This window comes from Salpingoeca rosetta, assembly GCF_000188695.1.
Source record: "Salpingoeca rosetta unplaced genomic scaffold supercont1.17, whole genome shotgun sequence".
Classification (NCBI taxonomy): domain Eukaryota; class Choanoflagellata; order Craspedida; family Salpingoecidae; genus Salpingoeca; species Salpingoeca rosetta.
In genome coordinates, this window is record NW_004754917.1 from 945,186 (window position 1) to 960,185 (window position 15,000).

The 15,000-nt window shown below is 59.8% G+C and overlaps 2 protein-coding genes across 2 annotated transcripts in view; one reads left to right on the top strand and one right to left on the bottom strand.

The window, feature by feature from the left end:
* PTSG_12507 (uncharacterized protein) overlaps positions 1-3,871 on the top strand; it is a gene marked incomplete at its 3' end in the record, with an annotated part of 5,562 nt that extends 1,691 nt beyond the window's left edge. The window contains exons 3-6 of the mRNA XM_004992251.1: positions 311-385; positions 622-810; positions 997-1,078; positions 1,326-3,871. Of these exons, the coding sequence (XP_004992308.1) occupies positions 311-385; positions 622-810; positions 997-1,078; positions 1,326-3,871 (2,892 nt within the window). The remainder of the gene's footprint in view (positions 1-310; positions 386-621; positions 811-996; positions 1,079-1,325) is intronic.
* A 627-nt stretch (positions 3,872-4,498) lies between these two features.
* Positions 4,499-12,442, bottom strand: PTSG_06911 (uncharacterized protein). The gene is made up of 3 exons (XM_004992252.1): positions 12,385-12,442; positions 10,248-12,218; positions 4,499-9,941 (listed from the first exon to the last, which is right to left on the bottom strand). Exons 1-3 carry the CDS (start codon positions 12,386-12,388, stop codon positions 4,831-4,833), a joined length of 7,086 nt encoding a protein of 2,361 aa, XP_004992309.1. The 5' UTR covers positions 12,389-12,442; the 3' UTR covers positions 4,499-4,830.
* Positions 12,443-15,000: the final 2,558 nt, after the last annotated feature.

The following is a 15,000-nucleotide window of genomic DNA, read 5'->3' on the forward strand; positions in this document are numbered from 1 at the left end:
GTTACAGAATTAGGTTAGCCTGGAGTGAACTGATAAAAAAAAAAAAAAGGATAAATGTATGAAGGTAACTGGTCGCATACGCTATAAATCAGCGTAGACCTCGGATGCAACACAAAAAAAAAAAAAAAACAAGAGAGCTACGACGTAGTCGACAGAATGATGCCGGCACATCGCCCTGAACGATACCAAGAGACGCACGGAAAAAGATATCACCTATAACGACCTAAAAGAAAAAAAAAAATGAACCTCCGTCAGGTGCGTAGCACACACCCACACACCCACACGCAACACACACACACACATACTGCAGGCCCAGTTTGAGCTGCTTCGCAAGCGATACGCCGTGCAGCAGGCGCGCGTCGAGGCCCTGGAGGTTGCCATCAGCGTGAGTGGTCCGATACTGTTATGGTCATGTGTGCGTACGCGTGTAAAGGCACTTTTTTCGGCAGTGTCATTCCACACGATGCAGTCATGCATCTCTTGTGCTGTAAACTGTTTGTTCTTCACAGTGTCGTGTCGCTAGAACTACACTCCCATCTCCCCCCTCTCTTTCACACACACACACACACACACACACACACACACACACACACACACACACACACACACATGTGACGACAGCACGTGCGGAGCGGCGGTGACCCGGGTTCGCTGCAACACGTCATGTCGCACGTGGGCGGCAATGTTCCCGCCAATTCTCGCGGCGGCGTGCCCATTGCCCAGCCAGGCGACTCCATCTCGGGGGTCCTCAACATGCGTGGCCAGATTGAGCCGTATCCACGCAACAGACACCACCAGCAGCAACAGCGGGTAAGTTCACGAGTGTCGCTTGCATCTCTGTGCGTGTGCGTGTGCGTGTGCGTGTGCGTGTGTGCGTGAGATGTGAGCACTTGTTTACATCCCACTCCCCCACACCCACCCATGCACATTTGTGTACATGCGTGCGTGAGACCTCAACAACACCCTTCCTCGTTTTTCACGTTCCTCCTTGTACAGCTGTCTGCGGTGCCTGAATCGCCACAAGAGCGCCAGCAGCCCACACGCGGGCCGGCCCGCGGCAGTTTCGTCACCCCGCTCTGTACGTGCAGGGCGTGAGTGAGTGAGCGAGTGAGTCTGTGTGTGTGTCTGCCAGGGGTGCGATTGTTCTCGCGCTCACATTCGCTTTTTTGCACGCTTTTCTTTTTTTTTTACACACACACACACACACACACACACACACACACACACACACACACACACACACACACACACACACACACACGCACGCACGCACACACACACACACACACACACACACACACATACACACACATACATACACGCAGCGCGCGGTGGGCGGGCGCGTGGGTCGCGGCCAAACGCGCTGGAGGACATTTTGTCTGATCCGCAGGCGATCAAGGAGTCTGCAATCCTTCAGCAGGAGTTGGAGCTGATGCGGGCAAAGAAGGAGCAGATGAAGCTTGAACTGAAGCTCATTGAGCGAAAGCGGCGTGCACGCCTGAAGAAGAAGCGTGGCGGGGGCCTCACCACCAGCACGAGCGAGGATGATGACACGACCGAGGGCGGGTACAGCAACCACCCGGATGATGACGAGTATGACGAGGACGACGACAACAACAACGACGACCTGGCTGAGCTGGATGCCCTGCAGGAAGAAGGGTCCACCATTGTTCTCGGCGGCCTCATCTCAGATGCAGAGGCCGTGGAGGAGGCGCAGCGGCTGAACAAACACATCCGCGAGCTCAAGCGTCGGCTGCTCGTGCTCTCACGCAAGCAGGCCGCCCTGGACAAGAAGAAGCGCGGACAGCTGTTCCGGCGGCCGGGGAAGAAGGAGGCGAGAGAGATGCAGCGGCAGTATGACGAAATCAACCGCGAACGCAAGCAGCTCGAAGAGGAGATGAAGAAGCTCTTGGAGGAGCGACACCAGTTCAACATGCTCGCCCTGCAGAAGGAGATGGACGTCCAGCGAACGGCCATGGAGAAGCAGCGTCGGCTCATGGAGGAGGAGCGCCTCAAACACATGGAGGAACGCGAGCAGCTGCTGGCCAAGCTGGACGAAGAACGCCTCAAGTGGAAGGAGGAGCAACTCAAGTCCCCACCGGTGTCAGAGACAGCAAGCGCCACCGGCACAGGCAGCGGCAACGGAACACGGGGAGGGAACAACACCAGCACCGCCACCAGCAACAGCAACAGCAATGGTAACGCTCGCTTCCAGCCCGCGCGCGGAGTGGATGTGCCACGCGCGGACACGGGCGGGTTCACAGCCAACAGCAACACCCCCGACTGGCTCTCCGTCTTGCGCAATCGCAAGGCAGGTGTGTCCACGAACTCTGGCGATGACCAGACCACGTCCAGTGACAGGTTCAGCGGCGCCAACAGCAACAACGACGTGAGGAGCAACCCCAACGCAAGCGTGGGTGCGCTTGCCTCGAAATTCAGCTCGCAGCCTGTCAACTCGTCCTCCTCTGCCCACACGGCATCATCTTCTTCCGCTTACCGCAGCAGCAACAACAGCAACAGCAACAGCAACAGCAACTACAACAGCAGCACCACCAATGCGTATGGCAGCACAGCAACCACCACCACACACCACACACACACCACCACCTCAGCAACAGCAACAGCAGCCACTGGTGGCAGCAGCAGCAGCGCGAGCAGAGGCGACACAAAGAAGGAGCGAAGGGGCTCCAACGAATCATCAGCCTCTTCCTTGTCGTCCTCGTCGTCGTCCGCAGCAGCGTCCGACGGCAAGGGGGGTGAAGAGGTGTCTGCGGAGGCACTAGATGTCACCATGATTGACCGTGACAGCGACATGGACGATGACGAGTGGGACCGGTACCTCGCTGCGCGCCGTGCTGCCCTGGAGAAGAAGGCCGAGGAACGCCGCAAGGCAATTGCAGCGCGCGAGGAGCAGCTGAGGGAGGCGGAGATGCAGCGCATGCTGCAGTTGGAGAGGGAGCGATACGAGCGCGAGCTTGAGGACAAGCTGACGCGCCTGCGGGAGGAAGAAGAGCGACGCAGGCAGCGAGAAACAGAGCTGCGGGAGCGGGAGGAGGCCGAACGCAAGCGTCTCGAGGCGCAACGCAAGGAACTTGAGGAGAAGGAGCGCGAACGACAGGAGAAGGAGCTTCAATCCCGTGAGGCAGAACGCAAGCAGCGCGAGGCCGAGCTGCTGAGCGCGTTGGAGGATGCACGCCAGCGCGAACAAGAGTTTAAGGAGTTTCTGGCGACGCAGGAGTCGCGCCGTGAACGCGAAGAGCGCGAGTGGAAGGAGCGGGTTGCCAAGGAGAAGCTCGAGCTGCAGCAGAAGATTGAGGAGGAGACGGAGAAGAAGCGACGGGCGCAGCAGGCGAGCCTGGCGCAGTTGAAGCGGCAGCGTGAGGCGCTGTTGCAGCAGCAGCGCGCGTTTGAGGAGGCCATGGCCAAGATCCAGCAAGAGGCAGCGCAGTCCAAAGCAACGGCGTTCCGCGCCCTGCAGGAGGTGGAGCGGCAGCAACACATGCTGCAGGTTGAGTCGACCGGTGGCGACTACGAGGAACTGGTGGAAGGGTTTGACTCGTTTGGCATGGGTGATGACGCCGACAACCTGTCGTCCTTCTCCGTGTTCTCGTCCACCCCTGTTCCCGCCGCCACCACCGGCTCGCGCACGAGTGCCGGCAGCAGCAAGCGCGGCAGCAGCAGCAGCGCCAGCGGCGGTGCATCCCGCTCCAAGGCGCACCTGCAGGAGACGCCGCAGGAGCCGCTTCGTCTGGTCAAGTTCAAGAAACCGCAGCAGCGCGGCGGCAGTGGCAGTGGCAGTGGCGGCAGTGGCAATGAGCAGTGCACCTTCCTTGGCAACTGCACCTGCCCCAAATGTCGCCAGGCCTCCTAAACGGCTGCGTGTGTGTATGTGTGTGTATGTGTGTGTATGTGTGTGTATGTGTGTGTATGTGTGTGTATGTGTGTGTATGTGTATTTGTATGTGTGTGTATGTGTGTGTATGTGTGTGTGCGTGTGCGTATGTGTATGTGTGGTGTCATCGCGTGTTCACAAGCGCATAGACACATACGCACAGCGTGTGTTTTGTTTTAGGTTCTGATGGACATGCATGCGATGTGACATGTTGTCTCTTGCCAAGTCAGCCGTCTCTGCGTAGTGCCCAAACAAACGTTGCACGTTTTTCCCACTGCTCTTTTCAGTCCTGTCTTCTTCACATCGTTTTACAGTTTTTTTTCTCTCTGCGTGCATGGGTTTGTCTGTGTTTGCCAGTCATCACCACCACCACCACCATCATGTATCACATTTCCCCAAAGAGTGTCACTCGTCCATTGTTTTCACACTGTTCATGCTCAAGGCATGTTGACTGACTTTGTGTGTTGCTTGTGTTTTGCTGACACGGATGTCTCTCTTTTTTGATTCCTTTTGTTTCTTACAGCTGTCGATGTAAACGCGTGCATGTGTGTGCGAGTGTGTGTGTATGTGTGTGTGTGTGTGTTCGCACGCGCCTCTTTTTTCTCATAGACTTTTGATGGGCGAGAGGGTACTGCTGTCTTCTTGTCCCTCTCTTACACAAGCAAGCCGCGCAAAGAAAACGCAAAACCAAAACCGCCCAAGCTTGGCGGGAAAGGGAAACCACTTGAATCGCTCCTGTTGATGAAACAAACACATATACACAGGCAGACAGACAGACACGCGCGCGCACACACACACACACACACACACGTATACACACACACACACACACGTACACACACACACACACACACACAACAACACACACACACACACACACACACACACACACACACACACGTACACAAACACACACACACACACACACACACAACATCGTCAGTGCTCAACGACGACGTCCAAATCAGAAAGGCCAAGCCTTGAAGTCGGCTCGTGCATCGTATCATTGCCAGCATTACCACCGTCCACTGCAGACACATCAGTACGACCGCTGCCGCTGTCGAGACCACCGACGAAACGGCGTGTCTGCGCGTTCACCACAGCACCAAGCTCATCGTTCACTTGCTCCGCGCGCTGCCGCATGCGTCGTTCCTGGCTGAGTTCACGCCGCAGGGTACGCTCCTCCGTCTTCTTGCGAAGCGTTGTCGATGCCTCATCGTGCATCTGTGACAGCTGCTCCTCCAACATGTGTTTGTCACGCTGGAGCGCCCGCAATTGTCGCTGCAACTCGTCAATCACCTCAGGCTGCACGCCAGTCGCGCTGCGCCCGTGCAAAGACGAAGACGCCCCCACAAACTGCTGTTGCTGTTGTTGGTGGTGGGTTGTGTCGGTTGTATCCCACATACGCAACAAGTTGTCGCCTCTTGCACGTTCGTAGTTCACATCCTCCTCCTTCTGCCGCAGCTGCTGCCGCAGCGCCTCCATCGTCGCCTTCTGCTCCATAACAATCGACCGCAGCTGCTCGTACGATGTGTACGTCATCTGCAGCTCGTGTGTCAGCGTGTCCTTCAACGCCCCCATCTCCTCCAGCCGCCGCAACAGCGCTTCCGTGTCCACCTGTGACCCCCGCGGCTGTTGACCGTCAAGCCCTTGCTGCTGCTGTTCCTTCTGTTGCTCGTCCCGTGCGCGCTTTGCCGATGCCTCTGCCTCCTGCACAAGCTGCTGCATGCGGTCATTCAGCTCTTGCACCCGCCGCTCCTTTGCCAGGTGCTCCTGCTCCAATTCTTCAAGCTTCGTCAGCGCCTGCGCGTGCTGCTCGCGCGCCTTCACCAGGTGCTCCTCGTGTGAGTGCAGCTGCGCCGTGAGCCGCGCAATCGTCTCGTACTCATCCACGCCAGCAAAGCTGCTGCTCCCCAGCCCGCCTGTCGCCGTCCTGTTGCCAGCAGTGACGTTTCCACCACCACCGCCCACTCTGGCCCCTGCCGTTGCTGCTGTTCGACGCAGCACGCGGACGCTCTCCCGCAACTCGTCAATCGTGCGATGGGCCGCCGTCAGCTCAGAGGTGCGCGTCTCCAGACGATGGCGAAGCTGCGTTGTCTCCTGCCGCAGCGTGTGCACGTCATCCTCAGCGCGGTGCAGCCGCGTAACAGTGTCCTTGTGCGACACGTTGCCCTTGACATGCTGCTGCTCACTCAGTTGCGCACGCTCACGCGCTTCCTTCTCCGCGCGGGCGATGCGCCTGTTCTCTGCCAGCAAGTCCTCCTCCCGCCGCCGCAGCCGCTCCACCTCTCGGGACAGCTCGTCAGCACGTCGGCGGTCCCCGGCGTGGGCGTCACCACCACCACCACCACCACCACCACCACCAAGCCCAGTTGCAGTGGCGGTGCCGGTGCGCAGGCGAGCCATGCTGCCACCCAAATCACCTCCTGCTGCACTGCCAAGTCGCTTGTTCAGCCTGTCCACTTCTCGCTGCAGGGACTGCGCTCGCTCGCGCCACTCCACGCACTCCGCCTGCAGTGCATGCATCTCTCGCCTCAGGTCTGCCTGGCTGCGCTTGTCATCGCTCACCGTGCCCAGTGCATCGTCTCGCGCGCGTTCAACCACCTGCAACCTGTCCTCGGCCTCCGTCAGCTTCTGCCGCAGCTCAGCCACGCGCTCCTGCGCCGCCGCCGCCTCCTCCCTTGCCTGCGCCCGCTCTGCCTCGCGTTGCGCCTGGCTCTCCTCAAGCTCCTTCTTCAACCGCTTCACCTGCTGCGCGCTGCGGGCGGAATTGCCGCTCTCGGCCGTCAGCTTCCCCTGCGCCGCCGCCAGCTCGTGCTCCAGTGTCTCCTGGCGCGCAAGCGCGCGCTGGTGGGCCTCCTCCTTCACCTGCGCCTGGCCCTCAGCGCGTGCAAGCGCCTGCTGCGCCTGTGCAATCTCTTCCCCAAGCCGGCGCACCTTCTTCTCGAGCTCGCGCATGTCCCGCTCCCGGGCAGCTGTCGCCTCGTGCGCCTGCGAGATTTCGCGCTCGCGGTCCGCCACCTCCGCTTGCAGGCCCTCCACACGCTCCTCAAGGCCAATCGCCTTCTGCTTGAGCGCCGTGTTGGTGCGCGTGAGGTTGGCAAGCTCAGCCTGCAACTGTGCCTCCACCTCCTGGTCAGCCGTCAGTCGTGTCTGGTCCGACTGCAGCAGCGCACGCGCCTCCTGCAGCTGCAGCTCCAAGTCCTTGGCTGCTTCCTCGTACAGGGATGCGTTGCGGCGTGCCTGTTGCAGTTCAATCTCCAGCCGCTCCACCTCCGCGCTGTCCTGTCGGTAGCGCTCAGCGTCAATGCGCGCTTGTTGCTCTTGCTCGCTCAGTGACAGCTGCAGTCGCTCGTATGCCTCCTCCAGCTGCCTGTACCGCCGCTCCGCCTGCTCTGCCGCCAACTGCGCCTGCTGCACCGCGCCCTGCTCCTCTTCAAGCTGCTGCTCCGTGCGGCGGAGGGCGCCGGCCAGGCGGTCGTGGTCCTGCTTCAGGTCCTCCACCACATCCTCAAGCTCAGCAACGCGCGCGTCCGCCACCTGCTTGGCGCGAACAGCGGCGTCCCTGTCCCTGCGCGCTGCCCGCGTCTCCTCATGCACAGACACGGCAACCCGCCCGGCCTCCGACTGGGCAAGCGCCCGCTTGGACGAGCTCTCGAGTTGCGCAATCTCGTCCTCGGTGCGCTGGCGAAGACGGGCCAGGTCCTCCCGCATGGCCGCCTCGTCACGCTCCCGCTGCTCCGCCAGCCGCTTCTGGTGCTTGGCGCGCTCCTGCTGCAACGCTTCCTCCATGTCTGCGAGCGCGGCCTGCCTGTCGTCTTCGAGCCGCTGTTGAAGCTTCCGCAGGTCCTCCTCCATGGCGTGACGACGCGCTTCCATCTCTTCCCGCATCGCCTTCTCGTCCTCAGCAGCGCGGTCGCGCGCCTGCTGCCGTGTCCGCTCTGCGTCCTCCTTCGCTTGCTTGCGCGTCTCGCTCGCGTCGTGCTCCGCAGCCGCGCGTGCCTCCTGCAGCCGCTGCTCCGTCGCCTCCTCCAGCTCGCAAAGGGCACTGCGCTTACGCTCAAAGTCCGCGTCGGCCGCCTGTCGGCGCTCGTCAAGCTCGGCGTCGAGCCTGCTCAGCGCGTCCTGTCGCCGCCGTCGCACGTCCTCCTCCACCTCGCCCGCCTCGGCTCTCAGCCGCGCAATCTCCTCTTGCAAACGCGTCTTCTCCCGCTGCAGTGCATCCACTTCCTCCTGCAGGGCCCGCCTGCGCGCCTCCGCATCCCGCGCACCGTCCTCGGCCGCCTGCGTGCGGATGCTGTCTGCTTCGCTGCGGGCGTCACGCACCACCTGGCGTGCCTCCTGTGTTGCGCGCGATCGCACCTCTTCAGCCTCGTCCTCCGCCCTCTGTGCGGCTGTCGCTGCAAGCTGCTTGGCCAAGTCCGCATCGTGCTCTGCTGCCGTGCGCACGCGTTCTGCTTCGCGCTTGGCCTGTGCAAGCGCCTCCTCAGCGCGCTCCTGCGCCTGCCTTGCGTCCTGCTCCAGCTTTGCGCGGTGTGCACGTCGTGCCTCCTCCATCTCCTCCTCCTGCGCCTGCTGCCGCTGCTCTGCGTCCCGCCGTGCCTTGTCCCTCAGCGCCTTGGCTGCTCGCTCCGCCTCCTCCGTGATTGCTGCCGCTTCGTCACGCGCCCGGTCCCGCACCTGCTGCGCCTCTGTCTGCGCCTGTCGCTTGACCGCGTGTGCGTCGGCCTCTGCCTGCGTGCGCATCTTCTCTGCCTCGAGGGCGGCGCGTGCGCGACTTGCATCGCTCTCCACCATGGACCGCTCGGCCCTGTCAGCGCGGTCTCGCTCCTCGTGCTCCCGCGCGTGTGCCACGATCCGGTCCGCTTCGCTGCGCGCGTCATCAATGATGCGACGGCGCTCATCTTCGGCAATCGTGCGGATGTGGGCTGCCTCCTGCTCGGCAAGCGTCAGCCGCAGCTGCGCCTGTGTCAACAACATGCTGTCCACACCGCCAGCAACAGCACCGCTCGTGTTGGCGGTCGCCTGCCCGCTGCCTTGCTGCTGCTGCTGCTGCTGCTGTGATGACGATGTGTTGTGACCAGCAAAGGTGTCACTGCTTGCTCGCCGCTCCTCCAAGTCGCGCTGCAGCTGATCCAGGATCTGTTCACGCTGCTCGCGTGTCAGCATCACTGTTGACGACCCCGGCGACACGCCAGAGAGGCCCGAGCGAGAGCGGTGTACGCCCACGCCGCTGCCGCGATCGCCGCCACGACCAGGGATAGTGATGCCGCCAATGGCCTCGCCATCGTCTTCAAAGCGAACGTGCGAGCGCGAAGCAGCAGCAGCAGCAGCAGTGTCAGTGTCTTCATCAAGCCGGGTGGCATTGACGCTCCCACTCATCTCGTCTGATGTCTGCAGGTCTCGCAGCACCTGCGACGCCGTGAACCGGTCATCACCCTCGCGTGAGAGGAACGACGATGCCAGCCGACCGAGCTCATCGTCCCGCTCCGCCAGGCGCGATGCGTTGGCCGTGTCCGCTGCAGCTGCGTTTGCCGCTTGCTCAAACTCGGCGTGAGCGGCAGCGACAATGGCCTCGTCATCATCGTGGTGCATGCCGCTGCCGCCACCACGGGCAGAGGTGTTGGCTGAGCGGTACGGTGACCGCTGCTGCTGCTGCTGCTGCTGTTGTTGTTGTTGTCTTTGGTGCTGACGCATGAGGGCGAGGCGAGGGTCGCGCACACCGTTGAAGCTTGCGTCAGCATCGTCGGCATACACGTCGCCGTCATTATCGCCATCACCAAACCGCGTGCGGTTTTCAGAGAGGATGGAGTTGTACTCTGCACCGCGGAACGACAAGTCATCGTTCCGGTCCCACTGCGTCACGTTCGAGGCAGGATGGTGGCTGGCAGTGGTGGTGTTGTTGTAGTTGTTGTCGTTGTTGTTGTTGTTATTGTTGGTGGCGGTGGTGGTGCGGCCGTGACGGCGCGGGAGGACGATGGAGGGGTGTGCAGCCACGATACGTCGCGCCTTTGCACGGTACCGCAGGTGATGCGCAAGATCATCAAAGTCTGACGGGTTGGTGTTTGTGAGGGTGTTGAAAGAGGGAGGGGGATAAAGTGTGAGAACCGTACTCGGGGATCTAGGCGCAATATGCGAAGAAGGTGGCTCGAAATGCGTGGACAGGCAGTGTGACGGACAGGCAGACGAAGGAAGAGGCTGACACACACACACATGAACACGTTGACATAAATCCGCACATATTCATGCACAGCAGCACACACGCACGCACACACGCACACACACACACACACACGCACACACACACACACACACACACACACACGCATGCACGCATGCACGCACGCACAACGCACCGAGCTGGTTCTTGCCGTCGACGTCAAGAAAGTTCATGAGCACATGCACATCCTCTGGTGTAAAGTCGCCGCCAAGCTTACACAGCCCCTCATGCATCTCTTGTCGCGTCACAAATCCGCTGCCATTCTGGTCGAGCCGTCTCAGAATGTCCATCACACGCAGCTTGTCGCGTGACATGATGGCCTCCAGAAACGTCACCCACTTAAAGTAGACGCTAGGCGCCTGGCCCAGGTTGAGTTGCTCGGCAAAATCGCGCAGGGATTTGAGTCCTTCCAGGCCGCCCTCGCCCTCCAGTGTACCCAACCCACTGGAAGGTTCCTCCACAAGGTTCACACCGCCGCCGTGCGGGTCCACCTGTGCTGTTGTTGCCAAAAAGTAGTCAAGCACCGTCGTCGCCTTCAGCCACTTCTCCGGGCTGGACAGGGGGCCTGTCATCTTGCCCATCCGCAAGTCTGTTGTGTGCGTGCCTGGAGGGTGCGGGCTGGTGGGGCCGGTACCACGCAGGTGCATGGTGCCTGTTGCCTGCGATGGTGGTGTCTGCATGGCGTGCTGTCGCCTCCGCCTGGCCATCACGTCGTGCGCTGCTGGTGTCGCGATGAAGTGCTGCTGCTCAAGCGGCTCCGCGTCGCCGTACTCATCAGCGCGGGTGGTGTCACCGCCACTGGCACCGCCCGTATCCATCGTGCGTGTGCCCGCACCACGGCCAACACTCCGCTGCATCTTGCTTGGGGTGGATGTCACAGTCCCACCACCACGGTCACCACCACGGTCACCACCACGGTCACGACCGCCGCGACCACGGGTGGATGTGTTGGTTGGGCGACGCAGCTGCTTGTTGAGGGCGTGCTGTTTGTACTTGGTGACACCAAGCGATGCCAGGACGTCTTGGGTGCTGCTGAGGGACTGTGTCTTGCCGAGGAACGAGGGTTGGTCGTTACGGCGTGGGCGCGCGTGGGTTTGGCCAAAGTCGCGCTGTCGTTGCATGAGACTCACACGACCACGTGTGGTGGGCGTGCGGGTGTTTCCGCCCCTTGATGCTGCTGTTGTTGCCGGCTTCTTCGTCCTTTTCTTCTTGTTTGCGCTCGTGACTGCGCGGGCCCGAGCTCCAGTCGCTGACGTTGCCGATGCCGCTGTTGACGCGTTCTTTCCTCTGCCAGCGCCACTGCGAGCAGCAGCTGCAGCAGGTTTTGTTGCCTTCGTTGCTCGGGCATTCTTGCCTGTGCGAGGAAAGTCGGACGTGGTTGCGCGCTTCTGTGCACTGCTTGCAGCCACAGCTGTGCCTGGGCTCCTGGCTGGGCTCTTTGCACTGGCCAGGTCTTCGTGTTCCGCCTGCGTCACCTCAATGGACGGCAGGGCCTGGTCCGCGTGGGGATACTCCAGCCGCGTCTCGTCCGGGTGCATGCGGGTGACATTGACGCCCCGGCCAACATCAGCGCCCCATTCGTCATGCGCGCTGGCGCGGGCGGTGGTATCGTGCTCCATCATTGCCGTGTCCTCGTAGCCGCGCGTGACATCGCCAGCGTCATAGAAGCGCTCGTCGTTATCGCTTTCGGCGTCAGCAGCATCCCGTGCGTCAAAATCGAAATCGTTGTCGCCTCCCTCGTCACCGGAGAGCATCAGGTCGGAGCGGTCTGCATCATCATCGCCCACACGGGTGGCGCCAAAGACAGCGGCAGCGGTATCACCGTTGTTGTCGTCGCTGCCGAAGGAGAGGTCTGAGCGGCTCTGCGCCTCCTCAAACTCGTCGTCGTCGCCATCGTCGGAAAAATCTTGCGATACTTCCTCCGGGATGTCCTCTTCGAAGTCGTCCTCGTAATCGCCAGCATCTGCTTCATTGTTGTTGTCTTCGCTGCGACGGCTGCTGTTGGGTTGTGTGGGGGAGAGGTCAAAGTCGCTGCCAGACTCGTTTTCCTCCTCGTGGTCGCTGTCTTCGCCCGCGCGCCCTTCGCGCAGAAACGCCTGCAACGGATCTGTATGGATGTGGGAATGTGTGAGTGAATGTGCATGTGGTTTGGGTGAAAGTGAGTAGGTGTGCATGTGTGCATGTGAGCAAGTGAGCGCAGGTGAGTTGAGGGACTGAGAGCGCACGCAAAGGACAGACGAGTGAGCGCAACAACATGGACAGTGAGCCCTCACCCATCGCCAGTGCTTGTGGCGCTGGAAGTCGTGTTTGTTGTGGAGGCGGGAAGTGAACGGTCAAGAAATTTATGCATATCTTCATTTAACATTCGACAAAGCGAGGCAGTGGCAAAGGCTGGCTTGTGGTCACACACACACACACGCACACACACTCACACACCCCCACACACGACAGACACACGCTGAAACACACACGACACGACACACACACACACACATCATACACACACACACATCATACACACGCGCATATCATGCGGAAGCAGTCATTTCGCTGGCAAGGGAGAGAATGTGGTCAAGAACGACAGCGGGGTCTTGTTTCTTAGGCTTGCTCGCGCTGCTGCTGCTGATGCTGCTACTGCTGATTTGTTCCTGTTTCAGCGGCGTATCTCCTCGTTGCTCACTTGTTTGTGGTTTATCCTGCTGCTGCTGCTGCTGCTGCTGCTGCTCGTGCTCCTCTTCATCGTCCTCTGTTTTCATAGCTATGGTGGCGGGGCCCGCTGTTGGCTCACCGCGTTCATCAGTCACCTCCGCTTTTACGTCCTTCACGTCCTCGCCTTTGCCTTCCTCTTCCCCAACACTGTCATCGTGGTAGCGGCCTGTGTCCTCAATCTCCACGCTCGTCTGTGTGCCTTCAACGCTGATTGTTGCTCCCAGTGCTGCGCATGAGACCTTGTATGTGGTCCCTCTTCGGCGCACATGCAAATCAAACTCGCCAGCCTGTACACGTGTAAGCGAAGTTGTGTGTGTGTGTTGTGTGTGTGTGTTGTGTGTGAATGTGTGTGTGAATGTGAATGTGTGTGTGAATGTGTGTGTGTGTGTTGAGAGAGAGAGAGAGAGAGCGTGTGTGTGTTTATGCTTGGTACCCAAGGGTACCGTTCAAACTACGCAGCAGCAATGGCACTCATACATGCACACACATACGCACATATGCACACATACGCACACACACCGCACACACACATACATACATACACACACACATACATACATACATACATACATACATACATACATACATACATACATACATACATACATACATACAAATCTGACGCACCATGTGGAAGGCAGCGATGAGGGCAGCCAGCGACGGTCGGCGGGGCCGCTTTGCCGGGTGTTGGTCATCATCGCGGTGGTGCACATCGTCTGCCCGCAGCAGGTACTCGTAGTCCCGCACCTGACATGTTCGGAAGGAGGAGGAAGATGTGTTTGCACGCGTATGTAGTGTGAGTGAGCGGGTGAGTGAGCGGGTGAGTGAGCGGGTATGAGTGAGTATGTGTGCGTGTGTGAGTGAGTGTGAGTGTGTGTGTTTGTGTATGGTAGCAGTGGCGATGGTACAAACACGAGGGTTGGCAGTGGGCAGTCTCGAATCGACAGTCCTCAGCAACCAGCAAACACAAGCAACGTAGACGGATGTACGCACAGATAGGACGCCAGCAACGTCGGTGAGGGTCTGGTTTGGTTTCAGCCGCGCTAGCAACTGCAAACGGTGGAAGGAACAGCGCATGGCATTGCCAGGAAGACGGTGAGCCCCCTCTCTCTCACTCTCACTCTCACATGCGCAGGCATCAACCATGGCAAAGGAAGGGGGTGAACAACCAGCAATGCAGAAAGGCGCAATGACAACGACAGTAACAACGCCATCAGCTGTAACAGCAGCAACAATTACCTGTGGGTCCATGAGTGCGCTAGTGACGGTGAGCGGGGTTTCGGGCTCAATCGTGTGCGTTTCGCCCGCCCGCAGCAGACGGCACTCCCGAGGCTGCAAGGAGGGGGGTGGGTGGTACATGTGTGTTTGTGTTTGTTTGTGTTTGTGTTTGTGTTTGTGATTTAGTTAGTTCGTGAGTTTGTTTGTTTGCGCGCGCGTGTGATGGAAGTGCGGTGTGTTGCGTGTGCGTTTGATGGGCATTGTGTGAGTGATTGATAGTGACAAAGCCCATGTACAAATACGGTGCACTGGTGTTCGCAACCGAGCACATGCACGCACCCGTCCTTGGAGGGGGATAGCGGTTGGTGCAATGACGATTTGGGCGTTTGAGTCGTTGACCAAGCGAGCAACCTCCTGCAAAACAAAGGGAAACAACGCGCAAAGGCGGTGAGTGGGTGGATGGAGATGTTGATTGTGATCGTTGTTTTCGCAGGAAGAGGACGGTGCTGTGCACTCAACGGAAACACACGCACACACAGAGGCAGGCAGACAGACAGACAGACACACACGCACACACACACACACACACAGAGGCAGACAGACAGACAGACAGACAGACAGGCACACACACACACAGAGGCAGACAGACAGACACACACACACGCACGCACACATAGATACACAGACACAGACATGTCATGAGAGGCGCACCTGGGTCCTGAGTCGGGGGTCGATGGTGAACTGCATCACCTGACACCGCAGCGGCTGAAACCGTGCAAGTGCCGCCTGTCAATGCACGCATACATGCGTGAGAGGGGAACGTCCAACGGGTCAGTGTGAATTGTTGGGTATTCGTTTGAAAGATGCAGCGACACCAGAGTCAGGTGCCACGCCATCACTGCACCCACGGCCACCACGACCACCACCACAACCACAACCACGGCAGCCATCACTGCACCCAC